Source organism: Rattus rattus, chromosome 18 (genome assembly GCF_011064425.1).
Source record: "Rattus rattus isolate New Zealand chromosome 18, Rrattus_CSIRO_v1, whole genome shotgun sequence".
In the NCBI taxonomy this organism is placed as follows: Eukaryota; Metazoa; Chordata; class Mammalia; order Rodentia; family Muridae; genus Rattus; species Rattus rattus.
In genome coordinates, this window is record NC_046171.1 from 45,080,147 (window position 1) to 45,101,613 (window position 21,467).

Here is a 21,467-nt window from a genome sequence, read left to right on the forward strand (position 1 = left end):
ACAATTACTTCTGCCCACATTCCTGACCAAAGAGGAACCTGCTGATTGCCCTCTGGATATAAGAACCTAGGAGCAGACAGGGGCAAGAACCTTCTAGTTCCTGACTGAGCCCAGAGCTGAAAGCCAGTAACCTGGAGCACTGACACACATGAGAGCAGAAGTAAGACCAACTCTTTTGTGCCAAGCAACCCACCTTGAGACTTCAGACCCACAAACCCAGGAACAACTCTCTGTTCCCAGATCCGACTGAAAAAAAAACAGGTCTACAAGAGTGCAGACACACAGGATCAAAAGAGGGTCAAGTCACTGTCAGAGACAGCAAGACAAGCTAACATCAGAGACAACCTGATGGCAAGAAGCAAGCACAGGAACCTAAGCAACAGAAACTAAGACTACTTGGCATCATCAATGCCCAGTTCTCCCACCAAAACAAATACTGAATATCCAAACACAAAGAAAAGCAAGAATTAGATATAAAATTCCATTTTATGATGATGATGGAGGACTTTAGGAAGGACCTAAATAACTCCCTTAAAGAAATACAGGGCAACACAGATAAACAAGTAGAAACCCTTAAGGAGGAAAACACAAAAATCCCTTAAAGAATAACAGGAAAAAACAACCAAGCAGGTGAAGGAATTAAAAAAAAAATGATCCTGGATCTAAAAATGGAAATAGAAACAATAAAGCACAAAGGGAGACAACCCTGGAGATAGAAAACCTAGGAAAGAGATCAGGAATCATAGACACAAGCATCACCAACAGAATACAAGAGAGAGAACAGAGCATATCAGAGGCAAAGAGATACCACAGAAAACATTGACACAACCATCAAAGATAATGTAAAACACCAAAAGCTTCTAAAGCAAACCATCCAAGAAATCCAGGACACAATGACAAGATCAAATCTAAAGATAGTATATATAGAAGAGAGTGAAGACTCCCAATGTAAAGGGCAAGTAAATATCTTCAGCAAAATTATAGAAGAAAACTTCCCTAACTTCCAGAAAGAGATGCCTATAGGCTGGGGATTTAGCTCAGTGGTAGAGCGCTTGCCTAGCAAGCACAAGGACCTGGGTTCGGTCCCCAGCTCCAGAAAAAAAAAAAGAGAGATGCCTATAAAGATACAAGAAACCTACAGATCTCCAAATACATTGGACCAGGAAAGAAATTCCTCCTGTCACATAATCATCAAAACATCAAATGCACAAAACAAAGAAAGAATATTAAAAGCAATAAGGAAAAATGGTCAAGTAACATAAAATGTAGGCCTATCAAAACTACATCAGACTTGTTACCAGAGACTATAAAGGCCAGAAAATCCTGAACAGATGTCATACAGACCCTAAGAGAACATACATGCCAGCCCAGGCTACATTATCCAGCAAAACTCTCAATAAACATAGGTGGAGAAACCAAGATATTCCATGACAAAACCAAATTTACATAAAATCATTCTACAAATACAGCTATACAAAGAATAATAGATGGAAAATCCCAATACAAGGAGGGAAACTACACCTAAGAAAAAGCAAGAAAGTGATCTTTTCACAACAAACCCAAAAGAAGAAAGCCACACAAACATAATTCCACCTCTAATATAAAAAATAACAGGAAGCAACAATCACTATTCCTTTTTTTTTCTTTTTTTTTCCGGAGCTGGGGACCGAACCCAGGGGCCTTGTGCTCGCTAGGCAAGCGCTCTACCACCGAGCTAAATCCCCAACCCCCACTATTCCTTAATATCTCTTAAAATTAATGGATTCATTTTGCCAAAAAAGCCATAGGCTAACAGACTGGATACGGAAAGAGGATGCAGCATTTTGCTGCATACAAGAAACACCCCTCAGTGACAAAGATATACATTACCTCAAAGAAAAAGGCTTAAAAACAATTTTCCAAGCAAATAACTACAAAAAACAAGCTGGAGTAGACATTTTAATATTAAAGAAAATCAAATTTCAACCAAAAATTATCAAAAAACATACAGAAGAACACTTCATATTCATCAACGGAAAAATCCACCAAGATGAACTCTAATCCTAAATATCTATGCTCCAAATGCAAGGGCACCCACATTCATAAAAGAAACCTTACTAAACCTCAAATCACACACTGCACCTCACACAATAATAGTAGGAGATTTCAACACCCCACTCTCATCAATGGACAAATCATGGAAACAGAAATTAAACACAGACCTAAACAGACTAACAGAAGTTATGAACCAAATGGATTTAATAGATATTTATAGAACATTTCATCTTAAAACAAAATAATATACCCTCTTCTTGGCACCTCATGGGGCCTTCTCCAAAACTGACCATATATTCAGTCAGAAGACAGGCTTCAACAGACATAAAAAGATAGAAATAACCCCATGCATCCTATCAGATCACCAAAGACTAAGGTTGGTCTTCAATAAAAATGAAAAGGAAAGAAAGCCCACATATACATGGAAGTTGAACATCTCTCTACTCAATGACAACTTGGTCAAGGAAGAAATAAAGAAAGAAATTAAAGACTTTTTAGAATTTAATGAAAACGAAGGTACAACATACCCAAACGTATGGGACACAATGAAAGCTGTGCTAACAGGAAAACTCATAGCTCTGAATGTCTCAAAAAAGAAACAGGAGAGAGCATATATCAGCAGCTGGACAGCTCACCTGAAAGCTCTAGAACAAAAAGAAGCAAATACACCCAAGAGGAGTAGAAGGCAGGAAATAATCAAACTCAGAGCTGAAATCAACCAAGTAGAAACAAAAAGGACCATAGAAAGAATCAACAGAACCAAAAGTTGGTTCTTTGAGAAAATCAACAAGATAGATAAACCCTTAGCCAGACTAACGAGAGGACACAGAGAGAGTATCGAAATAATAATAATAAAAAAAATCAGAAATGAAAACGGAGACATAACAGCAGAATCTGAGGAAATTCAAAAAATCATCAGAACCCACTACAAAAGCCTATATTCAACAAAACTGGAAAATCTGGATTAAATGGACAATTTTCTAGTCAGGTAACAGTTACCAAAGTTAAATCAGGGTCACATAAACCATCTAAATAATCCCATAACTTCTAAAGACATAGAAGCAGTTATTAAAAATTTCCCAACCAAAAAAAAAAAAGCTTAGTACCAGATGGGTTTAGTGCAGAATTCTATCAGACCTTCATAGAAGGCCTCATACAAATTACTCCACAAAACAGAAACAGAAGGAGCACTACCCAATACTGCTTATACCTAAACCACAAAAAGATCCAACAAATAAAGAAAACTTCAGACCAATTTCCCTTATAAGTATTGATGCAAAAATACTCAATACAATTCTCAAAAATAGAATCCAAAAACACATCAAAATGGTCATCCATCAGGATGAAGTGAGCTTCATACCAGGGATGCAGGGATGGTTCAATATAGAGAAATGTGTCAACTTAATCCACTCTGTAAACAAACTCAAAGAAAAAAAGCACATGATCATCTCATTAGATGCTTAGAAAGCATTTGACAAAATTCAACATTCCTTCATGATAAAAATCTTGGAGAGATCAGGAATTCAAGGCCCATACCTAAACATAGTAAAAGTAATATACAGCAAACCAGTGGCCAACATTAAACTAAATGGAGAGAAACTTGAAGTAATCCCATTAAAATCATAGAGTAGATAAGGCTTCCCACTCTCTCCATACTGATACAATATAGTACTTGAAGTCCTAGCCAGAGCAATCAGGCAACAAAAGGAGGTCAAAGGAATACAGATTGGAAAGGAAGAAGTAAAAATATCACTATTTGCATATGATATGATAGTATACTTAAGTGACACCAAAAATTCACCAGCAAAATACTGAGCCACATAAACAACTTCAGCAAAGTGGCTGTGTATAAAATTAACTCAAACAAATCAGTAGCCTTCCTCTACTCAAAGGATAAACAGGCTAAGAAAGAAATTAGGGAAAGACACCATTTGTAATACTCTCAAATAACATAAAATACGTCAGTGTGACTCTAACCAAGCAAGTGAATGATCTGTATGACAAGAACTTCAAGTCTCTGAGGAAAGACTTCCCACGCACATGGATTGGAAGGATTAATATAGTAAAAATGGCCATTTTGTCGAAAGCGATCTACAGATTCGATGCAATCCCTATCAAAACTCCAATTCAATTCTTCATACAGTTAGAAAGAGCAATTTGCAAATTCATTTGGAATAACATAAAAACCCAGGATAGAGAAACGTATATTCAACAATTAAAGAACTTCTATGGGAATCACAATCCCTGACCTCAAGCAGTATTACAGAACAATAGTGATAAAAACTCTACGATATTAGTACTGAAACAGGCAGGCCTATGAGTGGAACAGAGTTGAACACTGAGAAATGAACCCACACACCTATGGTCAATTGTTCTTTGACAAAGGAGCTAAAACCATCCAATGTATAAAAGGTAGCATTTTCAGCAAATGGTTGTGGTTCAACCAGAGGTCAGAATGTAGAAGAATGCAAATCAACGCATTCTTATCTCCCTGTACACAATTTAAGTCCACATGGATCCAGGGCATCCATACAAAACCAGATACACTCAATCTATTAGAAGAAAATTGGGGAAGAGCATCAAACACATGGGCACTGGGGAAAATTTCCTGAACAAAACAACAATGGCTTACGCTCTAAGATCAAGAATCGACAAATGGGATCTCATAAAACTGCAAAGCTTCTGTAAGGCAAAGGACACTGTGGTTAGGACAAAACAGCAACCAACAGATTGGGAAAAGATCTTTACCAATCCTACAACTGATAGGGGGCTTATATCCAAAATATACAAAGAACTCATGAACTTAGACTGCAGGGAGACAAATAACCCTATTAAAAATGGGGTTCAGAGCTAAACAAAGAATTCACAGCTGAGGAATGCCGAATGGCTGAGAAGCACCTAAAGAAATGTTCAACATCTTTAGTCATAAAGGAAATGCAAATCAAAATAACCCTGAGATTTCACCTCACACCAGTGAGAATGGCTAAGATCAAAAACTCAGGTGAGAGCAAATGCTGGTGAGGATGTGGAGAAAGAGGAACACTCCTCCATTGTTGGTGGGATTGCAGACTGGTACAACCATTCTGGAAATCAGTCTGGAGGTTCCTCAGAAAATTGGACATTGCACTACCTGAGGACCCAGCTATACCTCTCTTGGGCATATACCCACAAGATGCCCCAACATATAAAAAAGACACGTGCTCCACTATGTTCATCGCAGCCTTATTTATAATAGCCAGAAGCTGGAAAGAACACAGATGCCCTTCAACAGAGGAATGGATACAGAAAATGTGGTACATCTACACAATGGAATATTACTCAGCTATCAAAAACAATGACTTTATGAAATTCATAGGCAAATGGAGGGAACTGGAAAATATAATCCTGAGTGAGGTAACCCAATCACAGAAAAACACACATGGTATGAACTCATTGATAAGTGGCTATTAGACAAATTCTTGAATTACCCTAGATGCACAGAACACATGAAACTCAAGAACAATGACCAAAATTCGGACATTTCAGTCCTTCTTTAAAAGAGGAACAAGAATACCCTTGGGAGGGAATAAGGAGGCAAAGTTTAGAACAGAGGCTGAAGGAACGCCCATTCAGAGCCTGCCCCACATGTGGCCCATACATATACAGCCACCAAACTGATAAGATGGATGAAGCAAAGAAGTGCAGGCCAACAGGAAGCGGATGTAGATCTCTCCTGAGAGACACACCCAGAATACAGCAAATACATAGGCGAATGCCAGCAGCAATCCACTCAACTGAGATTGGGAACCCCGTTGAAGGAATCTTAGAAAGGACTGGAAGAGCTTGAAGGGGCTCGAGACCCCTTATGAACAACAATGCCAACCAACCAGAGCTTCCAGGGACTAAGCCACTACCCAAAGACTATACATGGACTGACCCTGGGCTCCAACCTCATAGGTAGAAATGAATATCCTAGTAAGAGCACCAGTGGAAGGGGAAGCCCTTGGTTCTGCCACGACTGAACCCCCAGTGATCGTGATTGTTGGGTGGAGGGTGGTAATGGGGGGAGGATGGGGAGGGGAAGCCCATATAGAAGGGGAAGGGTTAGGCGGATGTTGGCCCAGAAACTGGGAAGGGGAATAATAATAGAAATGTAAATAAGAAATACTCAAGTTAATAAAGATTAAAAAGAAAAGAATACCCTTGGGAGGGAATAGGAAGACAAAGTTTATAACAGAGGCTGAAGGAACACCCATTCAGAGCCTGCCCCATGTGTGGCCCATACATATACAGCCACCAAACTAGATAAGATGGATGAAGCAAAGAAGTGCAGGCAGACAGGAACCAGATGTACATCTCTCCTGAGAGACACAGCCAGAATACAGCAAATACATAGGCAAAGGCCATCATTAAACCACTGAACTGAGAACGGGACCCTAGTTGAAGGAATCTTAGAAAGGACTGAAAGAGCTTGAAGGGGCTTGAGACTCCATATGAACAACAATGCCAACCAACCAGTGCTTCCAGGGATTAAGCCACTACCCAAAGACTATACATGGACTGACCCTGGACTCCAACTGCATATGTAGCAATGAATAGCCTAGTAAGAGCACCAGTGGAAGTGGATGCCCTTGGTCCTGCCAAGAGTGATCCCCCAGTGATCGGGATTGTTGGGTGGAGGGTGGTAATGGGGGGAGGATGGGGATGGGGACACCCATATAGAAGGGGAGGGGGAAGGGTTCAGGGGATGTTGGCCAGGAAATAGGGAAGGGGAATAACAATTGAAATGTAAATAAGAAATACTCAAGTTAATAAAGATGAAAAAAAAAAAACAACCAGTTATGCTCTAAGATCATGGAAAAGAGAACCTCATAAAACTGCAAAGCTTCTGTAAGACAAATGACACTGTCATTACGGCAAAATGGCAACCAACAGATTGGGTAAAGATCTTTAACAATCCTACATCCAATAGAGGGCTAATGTACCATATATACAAATAACACAAGAAGTTAGACTCCAGAGAGCCAAATAACCCAATTAAAAATGGTGTACAGAGCTAAGCAAATAATTCTCAGCTGAAGAATATTGAATGTCTGAGAAGTACTTAAAGAAATGTTCAATATCCTTAGTCATCAGGGAAATGCAAATCAAAGTAGCACTGAGATTCCACCTCACATCAGTCAGAATGGCTAAGATCAAAAACTCAGGTAATAACAGATGCTGGCAAGGATGTGGAGCAAAAGCAACACTCCTCCATTGTTGTTGGGATTGCAAACTGGTACAACAACTCTGGAAATCAGTCTGGAGGTTTCTCAGAAAATTTGATATTCCACTACCTGAGGACCCAGCTATACCTCTCCTGGGCCTATACCCAAGAAATGCTCCAACATACAACAAAGACACATGCTCCACTATATTCATAGCAGCCTTATTTATAATAGCCAGAAGCTGCAAAGAACCCAGATGTCCCTCAGCAGAGGAATGGATATAGAAATGTGGTACATTTACACAATGGAGTAGTACTCAACCATTAAAAAACAATGACTACATGAAATTCTTTTTATTTTATTTTATTTTTTTGACTACATGAAATTCTTAAGCAAATGGATTGAACTAGAAAATATCATCCTGAGTAACATAGGCACAAAAGAACACAAATGGTATGCACTCACTGGTAAGTGGATATTAGCCCAAAAGCCTGGAATACCTAAGAAAAAATTCACAGATCATATAAAACACAAGAAGAAGGAAGATCAAATTATGGATTCTTTATTCTTTCTTAGAAGGAAGAACAAAATACTCACAGCAGGAAATACAGGGGCAAATAATGGAGCAGAGACTTAAGGGAAGGTCATCCAGAGACTGCCCCACTTGGTGATCCATCCCATATGCAGCCACCAAACCTAGTCATTATTGCTGATGTCAAGAAGTGCTTGCTGACAGGAGCCTGATATGGGTGTATCCTGAGAAGCTCTGCCAGAGTCCTACTGATACAGGTGAGGATGGTTGCAGCTAACCATTGGCCTGTACAAGGGGACCCCAGTGGAAGAGTTAGAAAAGACTGAAGGAGTTGAAGAGGTTTGCAACACCATAGGAAGAACAACAATATCAACCAATCAAACCCCACCGAAACCTCCCAGGGACTAAACCACCAACCAATGAGTACACATGGAAGGACCTATGACTCCATCCACATATGTGGCAGAGCATGGCATTGTCCAGCATCAACGTGAGGAAAAGTCCATGGTCCTGTGAAGGCTTGTTTCTATAATGTATGGTAATATCAAGGCATTGAGGTTGGAATGGGTGACTGGGAATGGGAGTATCCTTATAGAAGCAGGTGGGAGGGGTATGAAAGGGGGAAAAGGGATGACATTTAAAATGTAGATACATAAATATCCAAGAAAAATAAAATTATTTAAAAATATTTCATATCTAAAACCAATACCTGAATACTCAAAAAGATAGTAATTTATTGAGAAAATATAATTTTTCAATATTTCAAAATAAGCTTATACTCTCTTCAAAAAACAAATAAAACAAAATGAAATAAGAGAGTTTTTCAAATGATTATTTAAATTACTGAGTGAAACCAAAATATACAATAAATACCAGTTCATAAATGTGTTGAAGTTAATCCACAGGTTAGTCAAAATTGGTATCTTAAGCTTTTAAATAGCAAATAATCTTCACTCATGTAAAATCATAGTTGCGAAATTGGTGAGAAACACCAGAGCAGACAGACTAGAGCCTAGCCCGAAGCTGGAAAGCTCTCTACTACAGTTCTACTACAGTTATCTCATTAGTTTTATCATCTTGGTTCTGATTTTATTGAAGGAGACAATATTTAACATTGACATTTTAAAGTGAACAACATTGTTTGTCTTGGGGTATAAACTAAACAATACTATATACAATGAGAATGTAGCAACTCAAGATAAGGACCAGACTGACCTCTGCTCTCGAGGACAAAGATTAAAGAAACAAAGACTTCCACAGAAAGACTTAACACAATGGGTTCTGTTGGTGCTCAGAAAACAGGCAAATTTTTCTATGGGGTGTGTATGCTTTGGAGGTGGAAAGAGAAGGACCCATGAAAATTATCTGAGTTGGTTTTGTAAGGAGTAGCAGGATGGGGACATGTAGAAATGGTGGTAACATATGTACTGGGAAAACAGAAGTGAACAAAAATTTGAATTAAGAAAATGGGAATTAAAGCAGCTCATAGATAGGGTTCAAGTAGAAAATAGCTGGGAAATTGAAGCAGGATACTTAGCAAATTGCTGTGTCATGGAGGTGCCTCATTTTAAACTACCACAATTGAAATATTTAATGGTCTTTTGGGGTTTATTAATACAATACTAGAAACTAAGATATAACAACAGAAGAGAGTAGGGTAATAGAAGGGGAAAATAGAAATGGAAAGGTTTTGAAAAGGTCCCTTCAGATAGACAGGTTAAGAGATACTAAGATTGCTTTAGAATGATGACTGCAAAATGAATGGAGAGGAAAGGTCAGAAATGAAAGCTAAGATTACAAAGTAATCTCTGTGGCCACTTCACTCACCATGCATCTTTCTCTTCAGTCAAACTAAATCTAATCAGCAGGGTGGATGGAGTGCATCTTTGATCCCAGCATTCTAAAGGCAGAAGCAGGCAGATTTCTGTGAGTTCCAGGCCAGCCAAAGCTATATCATGAGCCCCCATCTAAAAAACAAACAACAAAATGCCCAAATCTTGTCAGTCTACAAACTGACCCTTTTGGGTCTACACAATTTTTCACCTAATATTTGCTTTGCTTGATGAACTCCTTTTCTAATGTAACACCTTAAGTGTTTAACCCACTTCAACTTATTAGACAGGTTTACTATGGAATCTAAGTAAAGTTTGGATAGAGAAATCAATCATACTCATGATTTGGGCATTTTGACATCACATTTGTTCCCCTTCAAGGGTATAACATGACTAGGAGTACCAAGTATTATTAATGTTTTGGTTCAATGTCTGTGTTTTGTACCACCTAGTAAAGAATTCAGTGTAGAACATGATTCAGTAAGTATAGAGAAAATAGGAGATGCACCTAACCCTCAGGAGACTGGAGGCCCCAGGGAGTTTAGAGATCTGGTGGGGTGGGTGGGGTAGGGATGTCCTCGTGTTGACAGGGGGGCAGGGAGGAGGTATGGGATATGGAATATACAGAGGGTGGATCAGGAGGGAATAAAATCTGGAGTGTAAACAATAAATAAATAAATAAATAAATAAATAAATAAATAAGAGAAACCCGAAGACTAAAGGAAAGGATAAGCATAGGCTTCTAATTATTATATGCCTCAATTTTAATGTCTATATGATATATGACACTTACTTGCACTCACATTTATTGCATATAACTTTCTGCTTTTCAGCTAAGGAAAATTATCTTTCAAATTTTATAAAATGTTTCTCTTCATTTTTCACTGAGAGAATGCATTCTCTTGTTTTATAAAATCTCTCTGATTTCTTTTAGTACAATGGTTGTGAACCTTCCTAAAGCTATGACCCTTTAATACGATTCCTCATGTTATGCTGACTCCAACCATACAATTATTTTCATTGCTATTTCTTAACCATAATTTGGCTACTTTTATGAATCATAATGTGACACAAAATAGGCAATAATCAGGGGCATGAATATTGAAATGTCATGATTATTTTTCTATCTTTCCACCTTTATTAAATTGGGTATTTCTTATTTACATTTCAAATGTATTCCCTTTCCCAGTATCTATGCTAACATCCCCCTAATCCCTCCCTCTCCCATTATACATGGGTGTTCCCCTCCCAATCCTCCCCCCATTACCACCCTCCCCACAAGAATCCCACTCACTCGGGGTCCAGCCTTGGCAGGACCAAGGGCTTCCCCTTCCACTGGTGCCCTTACTAGGCTGTTTATTGCTACCTATGCAGTTGGAGCCCAGGGTAAGTCCATGTATAGTCTTTGGGTAGTGGCTTAGTCCCTGGAAGCTCTGGTTGGTTGGCATTGTTGTTCATATGGGGTCTCGAGCCCCTTCAAGCTCTTCCAGTCCTTTCTCTGATTCCTTCAACGGGGGTCCCATTCTCAGTTCAGTGGTTTGCTGCTGACAATCGCCTATGTATTTGCCATATTCTGGCTGTGTCTCTCAGGAGAGATCTACATCCGGTTCCTGTCAGCCTGCACTTCTTTGCTTCATCCATCTTATCAGTTTGGTGGCTATATATGTATGGGCCACATGTGGGGCAGGCTCTGAATGGGCGTTCCTTCAGCCTCTGTTCTAAACTTTGCCTCCCTATTCCCTCCCAAGGGTATTCTTGTTCCTCTTTTAAAGAAGGACTGAAATGTCCGAATTTTGGTCCTCCTTCTTGAGTTTCATGTGTTCTGTGCATTCTAGGGTAATTCGAGCACTTGGGCTAATATCCACTTATCAGTGAGTGCATACAATGTGTGTTTTTCTGGGATTGGGTTACCTCACTCAGGATTATATTTTCCAGTTCCATCATTTTCCTATCAATTTCATATAGTCATGTTTTTTGAGAGTTGAGTAGTATTCCATTGTATAGATTTTCTGTATCCACATTTTCTGTATCCATTCCTCTGTTGAAGGACATCTGGGTTCTATCCAGCTTCTGGCTACTCTAAATAAGGCAGCTATGAACATAGTGGAGCATGTGTCTTTGTTATATGTTGGGGCATCTTTTGGGTATATGACCAAGAAAGGTATAGATGGGCCTCAGGTAGTTCAATGTCCAATTTTCTGAGGAACCTCCAGACTGATTTCCAGAATGGTTATACCAGTCTGCAATCCCACCGATAATGGAGGAGTGTTCCTCTTTCTCCACATCCTCGCCAGCATCTGCTGCTACTTGAGTTTTTGATCTTAGCCATTCTCACTGGTTTGAGGTGAAATCTCAGGGTTGTTTTGGTTGGCATTTCCCTTATGACTAAAGATGTTGAACATTTCTTTAGGTGCTTCTCAGCCATTCCGCATTCCACAGCTGTGAATTTATTATTTAGCTTTGAACTCCATTTTTAATAGGGTTATTTGTCTCCCTGCGGTCTAACTTCATGAGTTCTTTTTATATTTTGGATATAAGCCCCCTATCAGTTGTAGGATTGGTAAAGATCTTTTCCCAATCTGTTGGTTGCCGTTTTGTCCTAAAAACAGTGTCCTTTGCCTTACAGAAGCTTTGGGGTTTTATGAGATCCCATTTGTCGATTCTTGATCTTAGAGCGTAAGCCACTGGTGTTTTGTTCAGGAAATTTTCTCCAGTGCCCATATGTTTGAGACTCTTCCCCACTTTTTCTTCTATTAGTTTGAGTGTATCTGGTTTTATGTGGAGGTCCTTGATCCACCTGGACTTAAGCTTTGTACAGGCTGATAAAAAAAAGGATCGATCTGCATTCTTCTACATGCTGACCTCCAGTTTAACCAGCACCATTTGCTAAAAATGCTATCTTTTTTCCACTGGATTGCTTTGGCTCTTTTGGCAAAGATCAAGTCACCATAGGTGCGTGGGTTCATTTCTGGGTCTTCAATTCTATTCCACTGGTCTATCTGCCTGTCTCTGGACCAATACTGTACAGTTTTTATCACTATTGCTCTGTAATACTGCTTGAGTTCAGGGATAGTGATTCCCCCTGAAGTCCTTTTATTGTTGAGGAAAGTTTTAGCTATCCTGGGTTTTTTGTTATTCCAGATGAATTTGCAAATTGTTCTGTCTAACTCTATGTAGAATTGGATTGGTATTTTGATGGGGATTGCATTGAATCTGTAGATCGCGTTTGGTAAAATGGCCATTTTTACTATATTAATCCTGCCAATCCATGAACATGGGAGATCTTTCCATCTTCTGAGATCTGCTTCAATTTCTTTCTTCAGAGGCTTGAAGTTCTTATCATACAGATCTTTCACTTGCTTGGTTAAAGTCACACCGAGGTACTTTATATTATTTGGGACTATTATGAAGGGTGTTGTTTCCCTAATTTCTTTCTCGGCTTGTTTCTTTTTTGTGTAGAGGAAGGACTGATTTATTTCAGTTAATTTTATACCCAGCCACTTTGCTGAAGTTGTTTATCAGTTTTAGTAGTTCTCTGGTAGAACTTTTGGGATTACTTAAATATACTATCATATCATCTGCAAATAGTGATATTTTGACTTCTTCTTTTCCAATCTGTATCCCTTTGATCTCCTTTGTTGTCTGATTGCTCTGGCTAGAACTTCAAGAACTATATTGAATAAGTAGGGAGAGAGTGGGCAGCCTTGTCTAGTCCCTGATTTTAGTGGGATGGCTTCAAGTTTCTCTCCATTTAGTTTAATGTTAGCCACTGGTTTGCTGTATATGGCTTTTACTATGTTTAGGTATGGGCCTTGGATTCCTATTCTTTCCAGGACTTTTATGATGAAGGGGTGTTGAATTTTGTCAAATGCTTTCTCAGCATCTAATGAAATGATCATGTGGTTTTGTTCTTTCAGTTTGTTTATATAATGGATCATGTTGATGGTTTTCCGTATGTTAAACTATCCCTTCATCCCTGGGATGAAGCCTACTTGATCATGATGAATGATTGTTTTGATGTGCTCTTGGATTTGGTTTGTAAGAATTTTATTGAGTATTTTTGCATTGATATTCATAAGGGAAATTGGCCTGAGGTTCTCTTTCTTTGTTGGGTCTTTGTGTGGTTTAGGTATAAGAGTAATTGTGGCTTCATAGAAGTAATTCAGTAGCGCTCCATCTGTTTCAATTTTGTGGAATAGTTTGGATAGTATTGGTATGAGGTCTTCTATGAAGGTCTGATAGAATTCTGCACTGAACCCGTCTGGACCTGGGCTCTTTTTGGTTGGGAGGCCTTTATAGACTGTTTCTATTTCTTTAGGAGTTATGGGGTTGTTTAAATGGTTTATCTTTTCCTGATTTAACTTTGGTACCTGGTATCTATCTAGGTAATTGTCCATTTCCTCCGGATTTTCAAGTTTTATTGAGTATAGGCTTTTGTAGTAGGATCTGATGATTTTATGAATTTCCTCTGATTCTGTTGTTATGTCTCCCTTTTCATTTCTGACTTTGTTAATTTGGACACACCCTCTGTGTCCTCTGGTTAGTCTGCCTAAGGGTTTATCAATCTTGTTGATTTTCTCAAAGAACCAGCTTTTGGTTCTGTTGATTCTTTGTATAGTCCTTTCTGTTTCTACTTGGTTGATTTCAGCTCTGAGTTTGATTATTTCCTGCCTTCTACTCCTCCTGGGTGTATTTGCTTCTTTTTCTTCTAGAGCTTTTAGGTGTGCTGTCAAGCTGCTGATATATGCTCTCTCCTGTTTCTTTCTGCAGACACTCAGTGCTATGAGTTTTCCTCTTAGCACAGCTTTCATTGTGTCCCATAAGTTTGGGTATGTTGCACCTTCATTTTCATTAAATTCTAAGAAGTCTTTAATTTCTTTATTTCTTCCTTGACCAGGTTATCATTGAGTAGAGCATTGTTCAACTTCCATGTATATGTGGGCATTCTCCCCTTATTGTTATTGAAGACCAGTTTTAGGCCGTGGTGGTCTGATAGCACGCATGGGATTATTTCTATCTTTCTGTACCTGTTGAGGCCCGTTTTGTGCCCAATTATATGGTCAATTTTAGAGAAAGTACCATGAGGTGGTGAGAAGAATGCATATCCTTTTGTTTTAGGATAGAATGTTCTATAAATATATGTTAAGTTCATTTGGTTCATGACTTTGGTTAGGTTGTCTATGTCTCTGTTTAATTTCTTTTTTACTATGATCTGTCCATTGATGAGAGTGGGGTGTTGAAATCTCCTATTATTATTGAGTGAGGTGCAATGTGTGCTTTGAGCTTTAGTAAGGTTTCTTTTATGTATGTAGGTGCCCTTGTATTTGGAGCATAGATATTTAGTATTGAGAGTTCATCTTGGTGAATTTTTCCTTTGATGAATATGAAGCGGCCTTCCTTATCTTTTTTGATGACTTTTGGTTGAATATTGATTTTATTCAATATCAGAATGGCTACTCCAGCTTGCTTCTTTTGACCATTTGCTTGGAAATTTGATTTCCAGCCTTTTACTCTGAGGTACTGTCTGTCTTTGTCTCTGAGTTGTGTTTCCTGTAGGCAGCAAAATACTGGGTCCTCATTACATATCCAGTTTTTTTAATCTGTGTCTTTTTATTGGGGAATTGAGTTCATTGATGTTGAGAATATTTTTAGGAATAGTGATTGTTATTTCCTGTTATCTTTGTATTTAGAGGTGAGATTATGTTTGTTTGCTCGTCTTCTCTTTGTTTTGTTCCAAAACCATTATTTCCTTGTTTTTTCTAGGGTGTAGCTTTTCTCCTTGTGTTGGGCTTTACCATTTATTATCCTTTGTAGGGTTGGATTTGTAGAAAGATATTGTGTAAATTTGGTTCTGTCATGGGATATCTTGGTTTCTCCATCTATGTGAATTGAGAGTTTTGCTGGATACAGTAACCTGGGCTGGCATTTGTGTTCTCTTAGGGTCTGTATGACATCTGTCCAGGATCTTCTGGCTTTCATAGTCTCTGGTGAGAAGTCTGGTGTGATTCTGATAGGTCTGCCTTTATATGTTACTTGACCTTTTTCTGTTACTGCTTTTAATATTCTTCTTTGTTTTGTGTATTTGGTGTTTTGACTATTATGTGATGGGAGGAGTTTCTTTTCTGGTCCAATCGATTTGGATTTCTGTAGGCTTCTTGTATGTTTCTGGGCATCTCTTTCTTTAGGTTAGGGGAGTTTTCTTCTATCATTTTGTTGAAGATATTTACTGGTCCTTTGAGCTGGGAGTCTTCACTCTCTTCTATACCTATTATCCTTAGGTTTGATCTTCTCAGTGTGTCCTGCATTTCCTGTGTGTTTTGGGCCAGTAGCTTTTTCTAGTTTGCATTATCTTTGACAGTTGTGTCGATGATTTCTATGGAATCTTCTGCTCCTGTTTCTCTCTTCTATCTCTTGCATTCTGTTGGTGATGCTTGTATCTACTGCTCCTTGTCTCTTCCTTTTGTTTTCTATATCCAGGGTTGTCTCCCTTTGTGCTTTCTTTATTGTTTTTATTTCCATTTTCAATCCCTTCACCTGATTGTGTTTTCTTGTAATGCTTTCAGTGATTTTTGTGTTTCCTCTCCAAGGGCTTCTACTTATTTACTAGGGTTTTCCTGCATTCCTCTAAAGGAGTTCTTTAAGTCTGTCTTAAAGTCCTCCATCATCATGTTCAAATATGATTTTAAATCTAGATCTTGGTTTTCTGGTGTGTTTGTATATTCAGTGATTGCTTTGGTGGGAGAATTGGGCTCTGATGATGCCATGTAGTCGTGGTTTCTGTTGCTCGGGTTCCTGCACTTGCCTCTTTTCATCAGGTTGTCTCAGGTTTACCTTGTTCTGTTATTTGTAGGAGTGGCTTGACAGTCCTATAGGCCTGTGTGTCAGGAGTGCTGTAGAACTGTTTTCCTGTTTTCTTTCAGCCAGTTATGGGAACAGAGTTTTCTGTTTTCTGGCGTGTAGTTGTTCCTGTCTACTGGCTTTCAGCTGTTCCTGTGGATGTGTGTCCTGAGTCCACCAGGCAGGTCTCTTGGAGCAGAAAAGTTGGTCTTACCTCTGGTCTCAGGCCTGAAGTCGCTCCTCAGGGCTGGGATTTAGCTCTCTGTGAGGGCAGCAAGCAGGAATGCCTGCCCATACTGTGTCCTTGTGCACAGGGCCCCTGATGGCGCTAGGTGTTTTTCTCTCGAGTCAGAAATGTAGGCAGAGAGTAGTCTCCTCTGGCTTCCCTGGTGTGTCTGCTCCTCTGAAGGTCTAGCTCTCCCTCCCACAGGATTTGGGTACAGGGAGCTGTTTGACCGGGTCCCTTCAGTTCTGGGCACAGTATGGACCGCAGGGCTCCTGCAGCTTGAGTGCCCGTATCTTCCTGTTCTCAGAGGCCCTATACAGTTTCCTCTTGGGCCAGGGATGTGGGCAAAGGTGGGCAGAAGTGGTGGTCTCTCCTGCCCTGCAGTCTCATGAGTGCCTACACTTCTGGGTGTGAGTTCTCTCTCCAACGTGGTTTGGGAGCAGGGAGCTGTGGGCTGGGATCAGTGAGGTTCGTTTGCCAGCTTGAAATGTCATGATTATTAATTACTATTGTGCAATGGTTAAGTATGGAAAAATGAAATACTAGGTAGAAAGGTGTCATCCTAACATTGTTGTAAATTACTACCAGCCCAGGTAGACAATATATGCATCATTTACCGTACTGCTGGTTTTAGTGACACTGGAACTATTATGATTACCAAAAGGATTGGTTTACATGCTTTGCTTTATTTTTCTTTCTGCCATCTTCTTGTATTTAAAAGTAAAAGTCTTGTTTGTAGCTCAGGCTGGGCCCATAGTTGGGCTCCTCTTGCCTCAAATTTCCAATTGCTGGAAGTACAGGCATGTGCCTCCATACCTGTGTCCAATGATCTGTTTTGCTATAAGAGTCCTTGCCAGCACCATCAACAAGAAAATCTACATTAACAGAGAAAGGAAACTTTCTGCAAATGAACTGCTGAAAGTGAAAGGCCCATCCCTATAGGCTTATTGTCTAGATTTCATGGGTTTCCTATGAAAATATTGTTAAAATGGAAAGAGAAAAGAACTCATTTTTATACTATAGGAAGCTTATATTTTTTGGGTAACGAATATGACCCAATATCGCAAGGTTAAATAGTGAACAAGGTAGAAAATAAGATACTGTCACAGCAAACAACTTAGCAAAAACTTGATGGCCAGTAAGTAATAAAAGTAATAATATGACTTATGGCAGTTAATCCATGTAAATAAAACAATAGATTTATTCAACTGATAATGAAATATGCTGTGAAAATATGGAATAAACACAGACAGGGCTGGCTTACACTGAGGCTGTCTTAACTCCCTTCAATTATACATTGATGTATGCTTGCTTCAGTATGCTGTGGTGAGTCATGGATATTTGGGGGATATAATCAGGTTTTAAAGTTTCAGAAATTCTTTTGAATGTAACGGAGGACTCGTTTTATAGATGCCAAGTGTTTGTAACAAAGAAATTAAATATCCTTTACTGTAATTTATATTCTTACTTTTATTTTTTTAGCTGCCTGTTGATAGACTCATCATGGGAATTTTAACAACAGGCCACACACAAGAACCTGCTGAGAAATATAAATTGCATATGCAACAAGTATGTAAAATTTGAGAGTCATGCATAGTTAACAAGAAAAGCAAACTTGGATTAATTATATTTTATTGAATTTAGGTGGATAATACAGGTGACTATTCAAATATTTTATGTTATAATTTTGAATATTAATAATAATAATATTTTGTTTATTTAGAAGTATTCAAATAAATCAATCTAATGAAGTAAAATATGAGAGATTATATCCAAATGTGCTACAATCCATTTAATGCTCTCTTTACATTGGAAGTCCATTCCTTTATAGAAATCAAGAGTCATTTTATGCTATCCATATCCTCAAGCCAGACTATGAGATTTGAATGCCATATTGAACATTAACACTAAAAAGTACAGCAGGGAGATTTAAGCTGAACCAGAGCAATACGCTGACAGAAACAATAAGTGAAAGCTAGTTAATCTGACTGCAAAGGAAAAGAAAATAAAGCCCTTCAGGAGTTACTTAGAGAAAGATCTAACTACTCTCACACTGACAGGTCTCAAAGTAGTAGCTCTCACTATTTTTATCATGGTGAATATGAGTAGCCAATAAAGGATTATATGATGCTCAGGATAATGTTTATAAAGACAGTATGTTTATATGGATCTAATTTAGAACTGTTTGAAGGGGGGGAAAAGGTACGGAATTTTGTGCATGCTAGGCCAGTTTCCTGCTTCTAAGCTACAGACCCAATTTAAAAATATTTTTTTTAGAAAAATGTGTTTTTTAAATTTTTGTCATATCATCAGGGCTTGAACTAATGCTATACTGCATACTAGGAAAGTTCTCTACTACTGTGCTTCACTCTCAGCTCAGGTTTTCAAACAGTCATCAATCCATAATAGTTATTCAAATGGAAAATTTGTTCCTTAGACAAGGTTGTCTAAGTGTTGGTGTATCAGAAACTAAATCTATGATAAGTCCACAAACTATTAAGAAAGTTGATTATTTTTTTTCTGGAATAACTCTCTGATGTCTTATTTACCTAGTGAATTTCTCATACAAGACTGAACAACATACAAAATATCTGCTAATTCAAGTTTTCTGACTGCAATATAAAGGTGGCCTTTTGTGATACATTGTTCAAATCTAAGAGTTCCATCTTGACCAACCTTCTATTAAGGCAAGGAAAAGGGAAGAATAAGAACAGTGCTGTGGTTAAAAGGCTCTGCATTTGAAGGTTAAGAAATATCCTTTTCTGTTCCTGCTTTGGTACTAGACTGGCTGCATGACACTAACATTTGCATATGTTACTTAATTTATCAGAGTCTGCTTCTTAATTACTGAAGTGAAGGTGCTAAATGTGATCTCTATCACTGGAAACATTCTGAAAAATTGGAATACTGCTTTATATGCAAATCTTAGGTAGCATCCAAAGCTTCATCATCCCACAAACCAACACATGTATGTACACAGAAGAGAATTCAACTAAATATAATCCCTATCTAATTCTATACTTAAAAGATTATTTTAATTTTATAAATTAGGCAGGTATGTTGTTGGGTGCCAGGCGTGGTGGTGCATGTCTTTAATCCAAGCCCTTGGGAGGCAGAAGCAGTCAGATTTCTGAGTTAGAGGCTAGTGTAGACTACAGAGCAAGTTCTAGAACAGCTAGTGCTATTCTGAGAGATCCTGTATTGAATGATCTTATAAAGTGTCACTCTCAAAATCCCACATTTTCTTCCTCATAAACCAGAGTAATATTGCTACTTCACTGTATCTGCAAACAATATAATGCCTTCAAGTTATTTTTTATGCTGACATAGGTATTAAGCAGCTGCTTATCAGACTGATGGAAATAGCTATCCTTATAAAAACAAAGCTTATTAAAATAATAAAATTATGAAAATAAAAGTAAAGTGTTTATTGCATAAATTAAAGGCTTCTTAGGTGATGTTCTCTTATTTAGGAATGAAAGAAAACAGATTAGTTTTCAGCATTATTTTAAAACAACAATATATTTATGAAAATTACAGGTTGGTGCTTATGTGACTGCTGTATTTATAATTCAAAATTTCTAGTATGGTTATACACAATCAGGTTGTCATAAACTCACACAAGAGTTCAGGGAATTTAAAAATTAACTTGCAGTTGTGTAATGGAGCATCTAAGCCTGGAAAGTCTAAAGATTTTTTTTTCTGAGTGGAGGACAGAACCCAGGACCTTGTGCTTGCTAGGCAAGCGCTCTACCACTGAGCTAAATCCCCAACCCCAAGCCTAAAGATTTAAGGGAAGAAATAATTTTTATTAAATGCTTTAATGTGCCAAACATGGTTTCTAAAGACATGATGGATATGATGGCTACAAGACTTCAGAATTAGCACTGTAATACAGGAAGCATACAATAAGATACAAGATAACAGGCAAATATCCTGGAATAAGTCCAGAGAATGTACCAGGAATGGATTTGTATAACAGAGAAGACAAAAGAAGTAATGGATATCTATAAAGTTGATATCCTTTAAAAGCAAAATAAACATAGTTCTCTGCAGTGACACCAACTACTTTAACAAGGTTTTCATAAAACCTAAATTTTAGTTCTTATATTCAGAGGACTCTAGTCTAAAGGTTTTACGCTGCATAAAGAAAAATGAGACACAACGAAATTATCTAATAGAGTATTCACCAAAGAAAGGTAAATAGTTGACTTTTCTTTGGATAAATGTTAAAATATGTTACCTCTTACAAAAACATTTTCATAGGAAATGGCAATGATATTACCACTAACAATTCTGTTAAATTTTTAGTAATTACATCAATTGATTTGAAGTATGGAATGTTAGCACATTATATTTCTACACTAGAGACAATGGCTTACTTAAAAGAAATCAAATGTAAAAACATAGTGGTCTACTTGGGCATAATTAAATATACATTGAAGTAGAGTCATCAAAACAGGAATATCTCATGATGGCTATTTCTCCTGTATATAATGACTTGATATAATTATCAAGGTATAAGTAGTGTTACTGCTTACACAGACGACCAGAATAAAACTTCTCTCTTATTTACAGTTTCCACTGTTGTAAAGAGAAACCATGACCAAGGCAACTCTTATAAAGAACAACATTTAATTGGGCCTGGCTTACTGGTTCTGAGGTTCAGTCCCTTATTATCATGGCAGGAGGCATGGCAGCATCCAGGTAGGCATGGCACTGGAGGAGCTGAGAGCCTTCGTCCAAATGAAGTCAAGAATAGGCTATCTCACAGAGCTAGAATGAAGGTCTCTTTTGTACTTCAAAATCCACCCCCATAG

General features: G+C 38.2%; 1 protein-coding gene across 2 annotated transcripts in view; it reads right to left on the minus strand.

Moving 5' to 3' along the window:
- Prrg1 (proline rich and Gla domain 1) overlaps nt 1-21,467 on the minus strand; it is a 49,927-nt gene that overhangs the window by 19,048 nt on the left and 9,412 nt on the right. Inside the window, exon 2 of one of the 2 annotated variants that reach the window (XM_032888885.1) lies at nt 9,580-9,652. The exons of the other annotated variant lie outside the window; for it this stretch is intronic. Coding sequence (XP_032744776.1) covers nt 9,580-9,586 — 7 coding nt within the window. The 5' untranslated portion in view covers nt 9,587-9,652. The remainder of the gene's footprint in view (nt 1-9,579; nt 9,653-21,467) is intronic. 2 annotated transcript variants of the gene reach the window in all.